A 14,438-nucleotide genomic window follows, 5' to 3' on the forward strand; every position below is an offset into this window, starting at 1 on the left:
GTCCACAAGTAGTAAGCGCGACCCCTCATGGGAACCATACGACGACGTGCACAACCTGCCAGCGCTACGTGCCTTCCTGAGGAGCCCAAGCTGGACCGCGTTCAGGCTATCAGATCGCTATGCGTGGTTCAGATCCAAGTTCCCGGAGCATGCCCCGAGGATTGTACAGTTTCTAGCGGAATAGAGCTGCAGCTGGATATGTGTGTGTGTGTGTGTCTTCAGGTGTGTTCAGTATGCCTGCTTAAGTCTTCGTCCTGTTCCTGCTGGTTGTGTTCTACTAGTCTGTCTGCCGTCAGATGGGTAATTGTGTGTTTGGTGTGTATGGTTATTTGGATTTCGTATAGCCAGATTATATTTGCTGTCATAGCAGCTTATGTGTGTCTCCGGTTACCTAAGCCGGAAATGGTAGGAGTCGTGCGCCACTTTTAGGCCGGTATCCAGTGCGGGGAAGGTTTTGCCTTGACTCCGGTTCCCTTTTGCCTTCCCCTCGTTAGCCTGGTACCGATTTCGTTCAGGGAATCGGAGAGGCGCACGACTATGGCCGCTTAATGACGTTTTCGCACCGAGGACGGTGCTTGTTTTTAAGGAGGGGAGTGTGTAATGTTTTGCAGTTCGTTAACGCGCGCTTCTGAAACCATGTCGTATCTTCGGAGCTAGTGGAGCTTGAACTTGCGTGTACAACGTGTGAGGTTATGGCGCGCTAATATGACTATTTAAGCGGACCAAATTATGAACATTGTAAGTCTAAGTTGAGTTTGAAAACCGATCATCTGTGCCTACGCAAGTTTTTCGGCAAGTAAAGCCGGCTTACGCTTCCCAGTTGTTAGGTGTGGCCTGGTTCCCTTTCAGACTCCCGTAAGGAATTTAAGGATTTATAAGATGCCTTACGGGGCCCTGTAGGGGAGAGGACGGACCATATAAAGGATAAGGCCCCACACTTGGCAGGCATAATTCATATTGCAATATGTAACTACACTTTTCATAATACTTTTATAGCTTCTGGTCTGTAACATCCAGCGATGGCAGACAATAAGAGGCCTTACGGGGCCTGTAGGGGAGAGGACGGACCATATAAAGGATAAAGCCACACACTTGGCAGGCATAATTCATATTGCAATATTTAACTACACTTTTCATAATACTTTTATAGCTTCCAGTCTATAACATCCAGCGATGGCAGACAATGAGTCGTCAGGAGGTGACCATCCACCGCGCTCCAAGAGGCGCGTCTTTTTGTCCTCTGTGATTTGCTAGGGCCGTGTGAGGAGCTTAGCAAGGCTTTCCAGTCTGATGGGCTGAAGGCTCATCACATCTTCGATAGGGTTGAAGCCACGAAGCAGGAGCTGAGCAACAGAGGTGCGGAGCCTTTGCATGGCTCGGCATTCTCGGTTTTCAGTTCTGCAGTGAGAAAGTCTTTGGTCTGGACTGTGGGTGGGATTGCCGTAAAGTTGAAGGGGAAGGTGAACAAGAAGCAGCTACGTGACATGGCCAGCACTTTCGTAACACTAGTTCTGTCGTATCTGGATGAGCGCTTTGCTGATGCAGTCGCTACAATCCTGCCAACACAGACGGCATGTGTTGAGCGCGGATTTAGCCGGCATCGTATTATTAAGAATCGCCTGACGAACCGGCTAAAGCTGGAAACGGTTGATTCGCTACTTCGTGTGGGCATGTTGNGACCTGCTGCTGATACCGGGGCGAAGCCACTGATTGATCAGGCTGCTGGGATCTACTCGCGTAAGGGTTATACAGGCATTATTCGCAGTTGTTTTCTGACGTTAGCAAAATTAATTTGAATCCATACGGAGAGGATGATAACGAGGAGGTTGCGACGGACCCAGAGATTGAAGTACTGGTACAAGCAACATATCCCGCTAGTGACGATGAGGCTTTTAGTGACAGTGACTACGAGACCGACGTAGAACGAGATACCGATGAGTCGTCCGTGGATGAGGATTTTGATGAGGAGGAGGAGGACGCGAAAGAGTAGCAGAAGGGATGGGCGGCCGCGGCGGCCAAGGCGCTTGGCTTTCGCTGAGTGTGCCGTGTCCCCGTGTGTAATGGTTCACGGGAAAATAACATAAATAACGATTTACAGGGCAAAAAAAATGCAAAGTGTCACTTTCCACAGCGTTTTAGCCAAGGACAGTGTCCCCGTAAAGGTTTTGCGGGGTTACGGGGGCCCCCGTAAGGTTTTCGGCCAGTACAGGAGCCTGGTACGGGGGCCCCTCCGTAAGGAAAATTTGGGAGGTTCGGGGGATCCCGCAAGTTTCGGGAAGGTCAGTGTCGAACCCTGCACCCAACTTGTCATGCCTGCGAACCATTTCATGCCTACGAAGTGCGTGCGCGCGCGTGTCAACACTGCTGGGACCTAGCTCACCACTCGTACCCTATATCGTCCAAGGGCTGTAACATATATGGTATACGGAGCTGATTCCTACTAGATGCCGGGATGCTGGGAATTAACAAGCAAGGAATATTCCTCCCCGAACCTCCGCCCTGTTCCGCCCTGTTCCGCCCTGTTCCGCCCTGTTCTGCCCAAGCATGATGTTTCCACCTTTTCGACTACTGATGGCGTGATGGTAGATTACATCCTAACCGCCGAAGGCACCCGGGCAACTTACGTTGTAGTACCGCTGCAAGGTACCAACTATGGGGGCATTGTTGCCGTTGTCAAACCACCAGGACCGTATCCTTGCAGCATTGAGAGCCGGGTTGACGCCGCACGAAGAACTTTTGAATACAAACGTGAGGGAGTTAATGTGCTGTTGTCCCCCGTTGGTGATGAACAGATCCTGCGGTTTGTGCAATCGGGGCCCGGCTGGTGTGATATCTAGGGGTGGACGGATGGATAGATGGGGCGTCCCAAAATAAGCGGGATGTCAAAATGCGCCCGTCAAAATGACTGCCCAACTCCTACTGCTGTCCTACAACCAACGGGGCTAGGGTAAGTGAACTGGAAATCCTAAGTTGCTCCCCTTTGTTTTCCACACTATACCCCGCACCTTACATCTCCCAAACCTTGCTTACTACCCAGGTTCATACATCGATGGGAGAAGCAGCAGCGGATACATAGGCAGTATGAAGGGGGCGGAAGCACACACGCTGGCAAACAATCTATTCAAATTTTGTACAGGCGATGGGATCAGGATGCGTATGCCGTGCTGCTGTATATCTGTTCCGCGGTAATGCGTAGACTCGTCGAGTCGATACGAGCCGATAGCTAGCAACAAACTGTGCTTGAGCACAATATAACAACGAAGCCACGTTCGCTATTTGTTGCTGAAATGAAAGCATGAGCATTGCACGTCGCTTGCCCTGTGTCGCGAAAGATAGGCGTGAATGATGAGGTCTGCGGGTGTCGTATCTTGGGGGTGTGTATCACGGGATCTGACCTCCACCAATCGGTACGTTTCTGTTCGTCGTGATACGACAGTGCGCTTACGTTAGGTCGGCTGAAAGCAATGCAAGCTTATAAGAGCTCCAACGATGCCGTGACAACGGGCGGGGTTCAGCTAGTCATGCATGTAAAACGTCTCCTCGCGCCGTCATCAGCAGTATAAGAAGCCCAGCCGACAGTACAGCCGATGTAACAAGTGGATAGAGTAGTGCAGCTAGCTGTAAATGCGGGTAACTGACTCATGCCGAACGGAAGCTTGTCGCTTCCATAAATCAGGCGGCAAGAAATGGAATAGTAATGGATGCATCGTTGCGTGTGTGAGGCCTTGCTAGAGCGCCGCCGCTGCTGCCTACCAGCGCCCACGCCATCTCGCTTGTGTAGGAATGGTTGAAAACCGTGTCAATCTACATGCATACAGACCTTATCGACCGTCTTGCTGATGACGATTGGATCACCCGACGTTAGCGTTCCCTCCAGTGATGTGATGCCCAGGGTGTTTAAAAGTGTCAGCAGACTCCCGAACTCTTGAAGCGATCGCCTGGTGTTCTGAAAGTCCAGCACCATCCTCCGAGCCCGTTCATGTTCGTCGTCCAGCAATCGGCGGCGAGGTCCCCCTTCTGGGTCTGAATGGCGATAGTTAACGACGGCCATGGCAGCGGCGTTGAACAAGGCAGGAAAAAGGGCAAGCCAGAAGTCGGAGGGGAGCAAAGCGAGGACAACATGCATGGGATGCTGTAGGCATCAGTGGGATATACACAAGGCTAACGAGTGAACAGATGTATAAGGCGCAACCTCAGCAATTGCCACCATACGATTGTGCACCTGGCACCTCTCCTCCTGATAAGGTGCTTTTCATGCTCTCCACCTGAGCGGAAAACGTCTTACCCAGTAGACCGAGCGCTGCCGCTTTCTCGGACGTTACTTGTATAGAAATAGGGGCTTGCACGACGTGACCTGTCTTCAGCAGCGGTGATTTCTGGCCAAAATCCACGCGAATTGAGTTAGATGGGCCTTTGCCGGGTTGCTGTTCATCCGCCAGCATGTAAATAATGTCTGGTGGGTCCAGCGGCTTTGTACTGCTGGACTTGCTTGGATTTCGATGGGAGACGTACACCAGAACGGTGCCTGCGACAGCATGCAGCAGTGTCGCAGAGGTATACACACATAAGTGTATAATATAGCCCGGCCACCGTCTTAACAATATTTGATTGCCTATAGGTCGCACACTTGTAGGTGTAATAAAATGGACGGTCCCTATCTATTCTTCGACCAGGGCACGATCAATTCTCTTCTTACAGGCGACCCTACTACGTCCCTAGTTACATGCACGCACGCATGCATGCCTGGTTTCACGAGTACCACCGGTATCAGGTGAGGTCGAACGAAGCACCCGACATTCCACGACAACGACCATGACTACCGAGCATTACAAATAAGAGAGAAACAGCAACACCGTTGACAGCAGGTAGAGTAACAAATAACTGAAAATTTTGTTTGAGCGCATGGCGCAGTAAAGCATTCTTAATTGTTAACGGCTGTGAATGGAGCTCTTAGCGCTTGGTTCGCGCAGGTGGTTCGAACCGCCGCCAGCAGCATGCATTTCAGGGCCGTGGTCCTAGTCCTGGTGGCGCATCTTAGTGGTTGCATTGCGATTATTTATTTTTTGCCATCGCATGCACGCCACCTATCCCAAGCACATAAGAGGTGTTGCGTGCGCTGCTTTCCTGTGCGGACATGTGTTTCCTTTTCTATATCTTGCTAACTTGTTGAGGTCTCAGATTATTATGGTCCTGAAACTTAGCGAGGTAGCATGCGAACGTCGGGCAAACTTGATACAGGCGCAAATACATGTATGTATGCATGTAGACGCATGCAAGCATACAATATCGATCCCACCTTCGACAACGACAGTAATGTTGACATTATTCGCCAAACCCTGAGCCACTGCACCTGAAAAAAATTTAGTTGGAATAAGACGTAAGCAAGCAATGCACCTTAGCGCCAAATTAGCAGCTACCCGTCGCGCGATGAACGAAACTACTTGACGCATTCATCATCGCCGCAATAATGATGGACACTAATGGGCGTTTCCGCACACCTTAAAACTAATTAAATTTTAATTATTGATTGTCTTCTACTGTAAAAGTTTAGGATAGTTTCGATCTTCAGTCTTACATTCTCCCGTCCGACCCGTCCGAATTGACGCACGGCCGTGGCAGGCCCGCCGGATTTAAGCTACACAGATTGGCGTACAATTTATCATTGTAAAGGTAAAAGTTTTGAAAACCAACCTGTTAGGAATGAAGCATAAGCTGCTGCTGTCACTATCACCGTCAACAGTGTGACCCGTTGGATCATGGCGCCGCAAGACTGGAGATACCCACCTAAGTAATAATACAATGGCTCTTGAATTTCTCTGAGATCTATTGGACGCGCGGGCTTTCCGTTTCACCACGTTTCGTACATGTGGCTTCACATTTCTAATGCCTGTTGCTCTCCCGGCCGTGAATGTATGTGTTGCTAGATCCATTTTTGTCATGCATACCTGCATAAAATGGTCTTCTCCTCTTCTTGTGATCATCATATGACAGCGCGTGGTTGTTGGCTAGCGTGTGCGCCACTTAAATCATTGCGTCGTAATTGGGCCGATCTGGTTGCAGAAGTATGGGCGGGGGTCGTAGCACAGGCTACGACTGGGACGCTGGTCCCTGGCTCGCAGAGCCCTGTCATCGATTGGAAGCATGGATCAACGGTACGCCATTCCGGGACTGGACCGCGCCATTTCGGAACTGGCTGTACGATTCATGGGATGGCTGCATCCCCTGCTGTTTAAGCGGATGAAACTCTTCCAATCGGTGTCTTCCGACGCCACCATCCAGTTGTGGTTTGGTTAGATATAACAAGTCTGGTATCGAGATGGTTCCTCCCAGGGCCTCTCTCATTCCTGAAGTTTTCAAGATCCTACTCTTGCTATCAAGATCCCGATTTCTGCCGGCGCGTGGATGGAGGTCGACGACGTCACCGGACCTCTGGCTACAATAGTGGACACCCTCGGAGAAGCCGTCCATGAAGTGGCAGCCGCCAGTTCCGAACCATGGTTCCTTCGGCGGTCCCTGCCCTTTGCCAAAGGCTCTGTCAAGAAACCGCGTACGCAGGTAAAGCGAACTGTCAATTTTTCTGAATGTCTGTTGTAGCCCCGCGAGAGATTATGTTTGGACTGTTACACACGGCCACACAGCCACATTGACATGAGCAATCCTTTAGGGTGGGGGCCTCCTGGGCGCTTCACGCTGGGGCCCCGCCCAAAAATTCTCACTGTTGACAGCAGAGTCCAAGCTCTCGGCACGGAACTAGCACGCATGGCATGAGGGCCTACAGGCACTAGTAGTACTGCTGCTGCCAAGCGATGCCGCATGCAACTGCCACTGCCGCATGCAACCTTGTTTATAATTTCAGCTGACAGGCGTATAGGTGCAGCTTTGCTCGTATACGAGCAGCAGAGGTGATAAATTCAGGAGCAATAACTTGATTGTTCACAAACAGCACATACATGCATGCATGCATGCATATAGGATGCCGTGTAGTAACCGGCATCCTGTATGCCATTCGATGGTCAACATCTATCTATATGCCAGTTACTATGTAGCTATTTGTATGCCGGTTACTACACGAAACGGAGTGCTCACGTAACTCGCAATGGCCTGCAGTGAAGAAACTGAATGATGTTACGGAAGATACTTGGAATGAACAATTCATCTTCGTACATCGCTGGACTAATCCACGACCAGCAGTCTGCCACTGAGCCACGCACGCACCCGTGTTGCACCTGCAGATAGACCATCGACCCGCCGGCAAGCGGCATATGTGTCCCATGCAAGCACACAACAATAGCAAGGAAGGTATTCGGTAGGCAGCAGGCCAATGTGTCATGATGAGTGAGAGTAATGTGCAATTATGAACTGCTTCATAGAGGGTATCGATATGATTTCTATCTGTATTGCAAGCTCCTAGTAATAGTGCTTTCTGAGGAAATGAAAATGTGCAGCATAGAATGAATGCGTGCATGTTGTTCCCAACCAAGCAAGATCCTGACACAGGACTCGTCTGACTGGATGAGGGTGCCCCGAAATACCGGGGAAGGCAGGGTTTCACAGGGTAGCTGCCACGGGCGAAAGATACACCCCCCTGTTTCACACATCATATATCCGCTCAAAACCAGTTCTGGAGATGCAAAAATAGAAAGCTGTGAACCAGGGTGAGTGCGCACTTACATATCTGTGCACAGAATATCCTACACCCCATTTAAATCTGGCACATTTACAAGAGGCCACTGCCATACACACAACGTAGGTGACAGAAACCACCATGCATGCCGAAAACGAAATACGGTTCCACAGTGCGACGGACATTATGCCAAGAGGCCCTCCTGAAAGCCCTCCCTGATGTTAAGCCATGTAGTAGCTGGCCGCTGAAAAGGCCTCTCGAGATGCTGCCAGTCAAGCTTCGCGCATATTAGTATAGCCGTACTGTGTACCAGCTACTACAAGCCAGCACCATGGAAGCAAATTTATAATCTTCTGTACATGGTTGTGCAGGACCATGCACCTTCTTACTTAAGACTTGGCTGCGGCTGCTGCGGCTGCTGCTGCTGCTGCTGCTGCTGCTGCGTCACAAGCAAAACAGGTGAGTCAAGCCAGCCGTCCTTAATTAAGCCCCTATGCCAAACCCTGCAGTCCCAGCGTGCACGTGAATACCCACCAGGCCGTAGTGAGGGAACCACTCTTCCTCGAAGTTGAACGGGAAGATGAAGATTTGGTGGTGATAATCCGCCCACTTGGCAAATACGTCGGGATGGTGGAACTGTAAACAAGCAGGGCGGCACAGTCGCTGTTAGTACGGCATGCTTTTGCCTGGCTTGCCCAAGTGCACTTCAAGTGGAACCTATGCTACTAAGCTAAATATGCTACACTTGCACGTGGATATCATGTATCCGTTTGGACTATCCGGGGGGAGCTTGTGGCAGGTAGTATTCCAATCATATCGCCTCACGTATGCTTTGTCAATCCCTTTCCTTTCCATCCTACCTGCAAGAATGCCTTGGCCAGGGCAGGCAAAGCAAACAGCTCATTGTCCCCATCCCTGTTATTGCCGTATCCACTCCTGAAATCAAATGGACCATTTGCGGTGGCCCCAAAGCAGGGGACGTCCACATCGAATACCAAGCTGTTCTCTGGCTTGAAGGTGAGCTGATCGTATGAGCAAGTCTGCGAAATAGATACAGTCGGCAGAAGCAAGTAGGCAGCAGGGTGATAAAGTGCGGTAAAATGCGGTAATTAAGGAAACACGTGTACATGTAGATGAATGTGCAGAGAGGAGCAATCGGCCTCAGTGGAAAAGCGAGTATCATCTGCTCTGTACTCCGGCGGCATCCATGCACAGTACGGTCTCATTATGCATCGCTCAAGCAATATTTGCTTTGCCGTTGTATGCCAGTTGCCGTGTCGGGTTACTCAACGAAAGCTATAGCACTAATAAGCACTGGTGGCGGCTTTCGTTTCGTCACCCATGGTGGTAGCTGCTCGCTGGGATGGGGTGTGAGGATGTATGATTTGGAGGGTAATACAAGTTACAAGTTACAAGTTCCGCACACAAGTGCGGGTGTGTCCGTAAAAGCCAGGGGTGCCATGGACGTTGTATTAGTATTGATGCGGGTACATGGGAGGGCATTTCATGGTGAAGCGCCTCAGCGTGACGTGCCTGGCCTCCAGAATTTCCGAGAGATACCGGGCCAATGATAGTGCGCATACTGCGCCCTTTAAAGACTATAACACCATCATACTTAGATAGTATGCTCCAAAGTGACAAATGGCCCCTATCGGGATCGAACCGATGACCTTGGCGTGCCGTGTCATTGTATTAGCACCACGCTCTAACCAGCTGAGCTAAGGGGCCTCACATGTCGAGACACACACAGAAACACATACAGAGACGGACACAGAAACACACACGGACACAGACACAGACACAGACACAGACACAGACACAGACACAGACACAGACACAGACACAGACACAGACACAGACACAGACACAGACACAGACACAGACACAGACACAGACACAGACACAGACACAGACACAGACACAGACACAGACACAGACACAGACACAGACACAGACACAGACACAGACACAGACACACACACAGACACAGACACACACACACACACACAGACACAGACACATGCACACACACAGACACGCACACACAGACACACACACACACACAGACACACACACAGACACACACACAGACACATATACACATACAGACACGCACACAGACACACACACAGACACACACAATCATACGCATACACACACACATACGCACACACATACACCCGTGCCTGGGTATAAATGCATCCTGCAGCTCTGCCCAGGTGATGTTTTTTGTTGGAACCCTGATGAGAACGTGTTCTTGATCTAATCCGCTTTACAACATATGGACTCACCTCCACATAGTGCTGCAAGGTTCCTCCCTGGCTGACTTCAGCACTGTCAAACCACCAGTGCTGAACCTTATCCGCGGTAATGCTGGGGAATATGTTGCAGGACGAGCTCCTGAACACAAATGTCAGCAAGCTTAGATCTTTCTGCTGGACATCCTGTCACGTTTCAATCACGAAGGATGATATTCGCAGGCAGAGAGAAGCCCGCATGGATGCATGTCAGCGCCAGCAACACGGCTGCGAATTTGCACACACAATTTTACGAATAAATGACGAAATGTGCCATTATTGGTACATACAAAGACGGTACGCAAATGTCATCGGCCCTCCGTCAGTTTGCGTCTAAGGACTATATGTTTTGACCAGCAGAAGACCAACGGAACGACAAGAGCAGCATGCGCCATCCGACAGTAAAACCAGTAAAAGCGCCGCAATCTGCTTCTAGAACTGGACTTCGTGAGGCTGTAAGCTAGCTGCTGGAACATAGTACGAAATAAATGACTTGTGAACGCAAACAAGAAGATGAAGCCTGAAGTGCGAGAGCCTTATTTTGCTTAATGATGTGCGTGGCCTTTTCACACCTGCAGCCGCACTTCGTTCTCCTGAATGTGCTTATGTTTGGGGATACAAGCAAGCAACATATATGTCCAGCGGATAACCCAATCTCTAATTTTTGACCACCATCTCACCATCTCACCATCTAACCGCTAATCGCATCGTACCCATATCGTACCCTTACCGCATTATCATTATCGTACCGCCATCGTGCCACACATGCACAGCTGAAAACACACCCGGTATCATGTTTGGTACTCACCCACGTAGCTTGCGCCTTTCCCGTTGCCTTTTTCTCACTGCTCTTTTCAATAACGATGACATCTTCTGCGAAAGGAATTTCTACCAGCGAGGGAATCTCGATGTGGTTGAGCAGCCCAAAAAGGCTCTGCACCTCCCGTAGTGAACGCCGGGTCTTGTGGAACTCTAGCATCATGTTTCGGGCTTGTTCATGCACCTCATCCAGTATTCGACGATACTGCGAGCTCTTGTTATCCGAATCCCGACCTATCAAAGAGCGTGTGCGTGAGCAATGCGATGACCGCATATGTAACCAGATGGGGGGGACGAGTTTCCTGCATGTATGTACAGAAGCTCTGAATGTGCAGACGAAAGCTGTGTACGTAAAGAAGCTCTGTAAGTAAGTATGTAAGCAGTGTTTTTTTTAAGTAATATATTACTTTTAAGGAATAAAGAGGCCTTTTTGGCCTTTGGAAATAAGGAACAAAGTGAGGCCGATCCGTACATTTTCATTCCTTCAGCCAAAAACGTCCATTGCTGCCAGATTGCTCCGTAGTGTGCAGAACTTAGTATTATAGATCATAAAATAGATATGAGGGGCCGTAAGAAGGTCAAGCCCGTGAGTCAACGCGGCATAGCAGAATGTATGACCGGTCCTTCCATAGACAAACACGCAAAAGGCAACGACTTGAACGCCGAACAAACACAAAAACAGCAAGATAAGTCTGAAATTTTTCCTGATAAAGGCGTTTGGGACGGCGGTGCTGTTGTCGGTAATGCATCGGCAATGTTGCTGCCAGCGGCGACCGATGACACGGGCGCCATTACCCCTGCCTTCCATGGCGGTTGTGATCAGCATAAGCGCAAGCTGTCACCCAATCAGCTTGACAACAACGAATGCGGCGAGGCGCCCAACCCGAGCGCTCGCAGTGCCAAGCGGGCTCAGACACAGCGCATCCGCAAGGGCATGAGCGACGGTGCATGGCGGGACAAGCAGAAGGAAAATCCCCACAGATGGCCGGTACATGATGAACCGGTAGAGTCCTAGTGTGCTGTGGTTTGCAGTGGCAGGTGACGGCCTTTGATTTGCTATGCGGTTGCTTGCTTTGGGCCTTTGCTTGGTCGGATTTACTTTTTGTTCACAAACAGTGCCAGAACTATCTATGCATGTGCATGAAGCGTGCGCACATGAACGAAAACGCGCCAACGCAGTGTGTGCCTCTTGGTCTATGAGGGGAGTTGTAACTTATCGGGGGGGTCTGGGGGGGGCGTAGCCCCCCCCAGCGCCCCACTCTTAAGGAATACATAACGGCGACGCTAGCAACTTTGTTACTTAGGTTGAAATAAATTGAGACCCCCCCTAAATGAAAAAAAAATCACTGTATGTAAGTATGCTTCAGATAGAAGTCAGCGCAAGCAGAGACATAATTATGAATTCTTGTGATGTATTCCCCTGGCAAATATGTCGCTCCACCAAATGCATGCGCTTCTTCGCCAAAGCCTAAATAAAATGATAACATACAGTTGTGATGAACACGGTCACGGCCTGGCCTACATCGGCCCATGGCGCTTCGACGGGGGGAGCTGATTGCCATGCTTGGCTGAGTATACGTACCTGCTGCTGTATTGTGGATAAGTATACATGTCGGTTGCCTAACTTCAATCCAGGTTTTAGCACTAACATCACTCACCCAGCTGGTTTAGCTCCGAGGCCTTCCCTGAAGGCAGCCGTAAGGTAAGTCTTGTTTGAACAATATCACCGTCCGACAACATAGCGGCCTTGTCACCGAAGTTGACCCGGACGAAAGCCGACGCGGACTTATTGGGCTCGCGATCGGTCAGGGCGTAGATGGCTTCACCGGGTCGATAAGAAGCAGCAGCAGGTGCCACCAGGGAGCCCTCCCTGGACGGTTTCTGGAGCGCCTGATAAATTGACACGCTACCTGCGAGTGCATGCAGCGTCAGCTAGCAGTGTCAGCTAGCCAGACTTCTGCAGGGGCTGCTAACCCTAAAACCCCTGCTCGCTCTACTGTGTTGTTGTTGATGGGGTGTTACACTGTGTGAGGCCTCTGGGCCACTTGAACTCATTGTCATTTCTACGACTTTATCACCATACAGCACCATCCACTCTATTTCCCTGTCGTACATTCACCGACGACGGCCTCACCTCACCTTGTACATGGACAGTCACATCGACGCTCTGAGCCACCTCACCTGTACGGCGGTACGAATATGCCGTACTAAGTGAAAGTGATGAGTGTGCCGCACCTTGCACCTTCCAGCTACTGGCCCTGGCTGCTGCTGCTGTTGCTATACATGTATGCGTGCATGCCCTGCCGTTGCAGAATCTCCTGCTGCTGGCGTTAATGGATTCCGTTTAATAACTATGTGTAATCCTACGTTGGAATTAACTAAGGGTGTATTTCCAGTGCGGATTAAGGCCAGGGATTAGAGCACGGAAGTCCTTGGTACGAGCTTACCACATAGCTTCGTTCCATAAGGGAACCAAAGGTTGAAAAGGCGAGGTAAGTTTGCCAACAACTTAGCCGTTTGAGCAGGTATCGATGGAGGACAGAGGCTTAATCCCTGGCCTTAATCCGCACTGGAAATACACCCTAATGATCTCATTATCCATGCCGGTAGGTACATGAATTCTACCGAACCATTACATTATTCGATTTTTTTAGGCAAAATCCGATAAGGAGCAGTTGAACAAGCAGACACCGTGTGTGGGAAGAAGAGGCGACATAAAAAGCTATCTTGATATGCATGGCTTACTTCCGCCGAGAACTCCCGCCAGCAAGGCCGTCAGCAACAGAACCCGATGGACCATGTTGACTAGCAGCAGCAGCAGCAGCAGCGTACATACATGCAGTAGCTCTGTCTAACCTAGCGCAGGCACGAATAAAAGATACCTGTTGAATGTAGATACATTCCCCATATGTATAAACACAAATATTACTGCCTTTAAGGTATTTTAATGGTAGTTAGCTGGAGAAGTCAGGAATAATGCTCGTTCTTCCCGTTTCAGCATAGCCCGTACATTCTGCCACTTCAGACTTCGGAAATGAAAATTCCTACGGAGAAGTGAAGTCATATACATCGATATAATTATCTAAATATTTGGCTTGATCCCCGGGGCAGAGCACTCGCGTTCATCACTTGGGATCACATCTGCTCGCTGTTTCGTCTTCGACAGCTGCTGCAGAGCTAGGACCACGGCCAGCGGCCGCACTTGGAATAGATGTTCTCGCAAGTAATGGCAGTGTCTGAAGGAGGACGCTGTGCGTGATTAGCCGCCCCCACTGCCTTCACGGCCGCAGCAGCAGCTTTATGCATGTGGTGTAATAAGACCCGCCCCACGCCGCCCGATGCTGTATGCTTAGTAGCTGCAGCTGGCCTCGCTGAAAATGCCTCTTAGGGTGCTGGTGGAGCGCCTTGGCATGTATTTAATAGGCCACTTATATGTGTGCCGTATTATCTTCAGATATTACATGCAGATCAACTTACACCTGCCGTCCATGGCCATGTCTGCTGAGACCTGCCATATTAAGCATTGTGCATAATGGAGCGATCAACTGGTCCTGAACGGAAACGCTCCTTGCAGATGGCTGCCAATAAATATGACAAGGTTAAATGGATCGCGCTTTCCCGCTGCTGGAATTGGCCATACGTTGGCCATGCATGGTGGTGGCCATGCGACCACCTAACGTACCACAATAAAACCAGAC

At 50.1% G+C, this 14,438-nt stretch overlaps 1 protein-coding gene across 1 annotated transcript; it reads right to left on the reverse strand.

The window, feature by feature from the left end:
• Window positions 1–1,392: 1,392 nt before the first annotated feature.
• Window positions 1,393–13,540, reverse strand: VOLCADRAFT_105957 (uncharacterized protein; the record flags this gene model as incomplete). The annotated part of the gene is made up of 14 exons (XM_002953485.1): window positions 13,486–13,540; window positions 12,880–12,921; window positions 12,399–12,650; window positions 10,730–10,974; window positions 9,916–10,024; window positions 8,485–8,664; window positions 8,159–8,260; window positions 7,216–7,226; window positions 6,423–6,532; window positions 5,297–5,350; window positions 4,266–4,525; window positions 3,821–4,132; window positions 2,625–2,795; window positions 1,393–1,425 (listed from the first exon to the last, which is right to left on the reverse strand). The coding sequence occupies exons 4-14, from the start codon at window positions 10,789–10,791 to the stop codon at window positions 1,393–1,395; spliced, it is 1,404 nt and encodes a 467-aa protein (XP_002953531.1). The 5' UTR covers window positions 10,792–10,974; window positions 12,399–12,650; window positions 12,880–12,921; window positions 13,486–13,540.
• Window positions 13,541–14,438: the final 898 nt, after the last annotated feature.

Source organism: Volvox carteri, assembly GCF_000143455.1.
Source record: "Volvox carteri f. nagariensis unplaced genomic scaffold VOLCAscaffold_36, whole genome shotgun sequence".
Taxonomy (NCBI): Eukaryota; Viridiplantae; Chlorophyta; class Chlorophyceae; order Chlamydomonadales; family Volvocaceae; genus Volvox; species Volvox carteri.